This window comes from Vitis riparia, chromosome 5 (assembly GCF_004353265.1).
Source record: "Vitis riparia cultivar Riparia Gloire de Montpellier isolate 1030 chromosome 5, EGFV_Vit.rip_1.0, whole genome shotgun sequence".
Classification (NCBI taxonomy): domain Eukaryota; kingdom Viridiplantae; phylum Streptophyta; class Magnoliopsida; order Vitales; family Vitaceae; genus Vitis; species Vitis riparia.
Window position 1 is genome coordinate 6,051,545 of NC_048435.1, and position 1,897 is coordinate 6,053,441.

At 37.4% G+C, this 1,897-nt stretch overlaps 1 protein-coding gene across 1 annotated transcript; it reads left to right on the plus strand.

Annotated features, from left to right (window-relative positions):
* Nucleotides 1–1,897, plus strand: LOC117914514 (photosynthetic NDH subunit of subcomplex B 5, chloroplastic). The gene is made up of 5 exons (XM_034829865.1): nt 1–324; nt 844–904; nt 1,035–1,097; nt 1,195–1,253; nt 1,368–1,897. The coding sequence occupies exons 1-5, from the start codon at nt 82–84 to the stop codon at nt 1,596–1,598; spliced, it is 657 nt and encodes a 218-aa protein (XP_034685756.1). The 5' UTR covers nt 1–81; the 3' UTR covers nt 1,599–1,897.

Consider the following 1,897-nt stretch of genomic DNA (forward strand, 5'->3'; position numbering starts at 1 on the left):
AGAGAGCAGTCACGGTATCCTGACCTCCAAGATCACGAAACAAAGCAAGGCCCAAAACGCTACACCGTAAGAAAAACAGAAATGGCGGTTTCTTCCTCACCTTCAGTTCTCTCCACCACTTTACTATCCAGAATCAGCCCCAGTTCTCAGCCACTCGAAGCTAGGGTTAGGGCCCGCTTTTCGATTCAAACAACTCCTGCCTCTACCCAGCAACTTAAATTGTTTGGAAATTTGAGGAGATTGAATGCTGCTGGATTGTCAGAGATTGAACCGGACCTCAACGAAGATCCCGTCGACCGTTGGGGCACCAACGGAATCAGCTCCGTGCGTTGTTATAATTATTTGTTATATTCTAAATGGTTATAGAATTTCAATCTGCAATATGATATAACAAACTGTTCTCAGGAGCTTCGGGGATATGTTTGAGTTGGCAATGTTTCAATATTGCTAATAGTAGTAATGGCGTATTACCAAAATTGTATGTAGAGGCTTAGATTTGAATGGATTAATTTTTCCATTTGATATAATTAATAAAAGAGGAATAATGGTTTGCTTATTTGTTGTTTAATGTTTGATGACCTTACATGTGAAATTATTTTATTGATTGCATTTTGTGAGGTATGGTTTCCAGAGATTAATTGTGATTATACAGTATGAAAGTGATTAGGTGATGATTTTGATTAGGAAGAAATGATGAGAAAGCCAGTAGTTGTTTGTTTGTGTTTGTGTATCATTTCTTTCATGATTTTTTTTCTTCATTTTTTGGATGAATGTAAACCTAAATGGTATTGTTGTCATTTTCTTTTCTTTTTTTGTTTTATTTTATCATAATGATGGTTTCAGGAAGATTTTAAATATGGGTATTATGATGGACATCACACTTACTTTGAAGGCGATGACAAAGGTATTTGTTTTGCATTCTTTTTCCCTTTCTGGTTTTGTTGATTTGATTGTGGGTTCAACTTTGGTTTCTGCTTGATTGAAGTATTATGAAAGTGGGGGACCTTATTTGCTTGTTGTGGGGATCATTTCAGGAACATTCTGGGGAGCAATTGCAGAGGATTATGCAGCAGTAGAGCCCCCCACAGGGTTTCAAGGTATTGATGAATAACTTAGACATTTGATAACGCTGTATCCTAAGCTATTGTCACTGACTGAACATTTGCTGGCTTGGTTCTCCTTTTGGCTGGGCAGGGTTTATTTCATGGGCTTTCCTTCCAGCAATTGCTGCAGGGATGTATTTCAATGTCCCGGTAATTTCAAATCTAGAATTAACATTTGTGAGGAATTGGCTATTACTGGACTTAGAAATTAGCAAAATGGCCTTGGTTAACTTTGCTTTAACATTGCTCTGCCCTACTCTGCAGGGGGAGTACTTATACATAGGAGCAGCTTTGTTTGCTGCAGTATTTTGCATAATTGAAATGGATAAACCAGACAAACCCCACAATTTTGAGCCACAGATATACAATATGGAGAGGGGAGCTCGTGACAAGTTGATAGCCGACTACAACACCATGGATATATGGGAATTTAATGAGAAATATGGGGATCTGTGGGATTTCACCGTGAAGAAGGATGACATAGAAAAGAGATAACTATTCCTGAGCAGAATTATTGTTAGAATTGCACAATCATTCCACACATGGACAGTTAAAGGTATCCATAACCTCTCTCGGCCACCCCCAAAATCCCATCGGTACATATTTATATGGTGAACATTGAACAATGTGAGTGTATATTCTAGTAGCAAAATATCAATGTGAATGAAAAAAAAAAATTCTTGCCACAAGATTGGTTATTTATGCTTTGAATTTGTTCTGTTAGAATGGTTGAACAGCAAAAAGGGGAGTTGATTTTTGAGTTTGCTGTATTGGAATACTGATAAAGTTTTTTA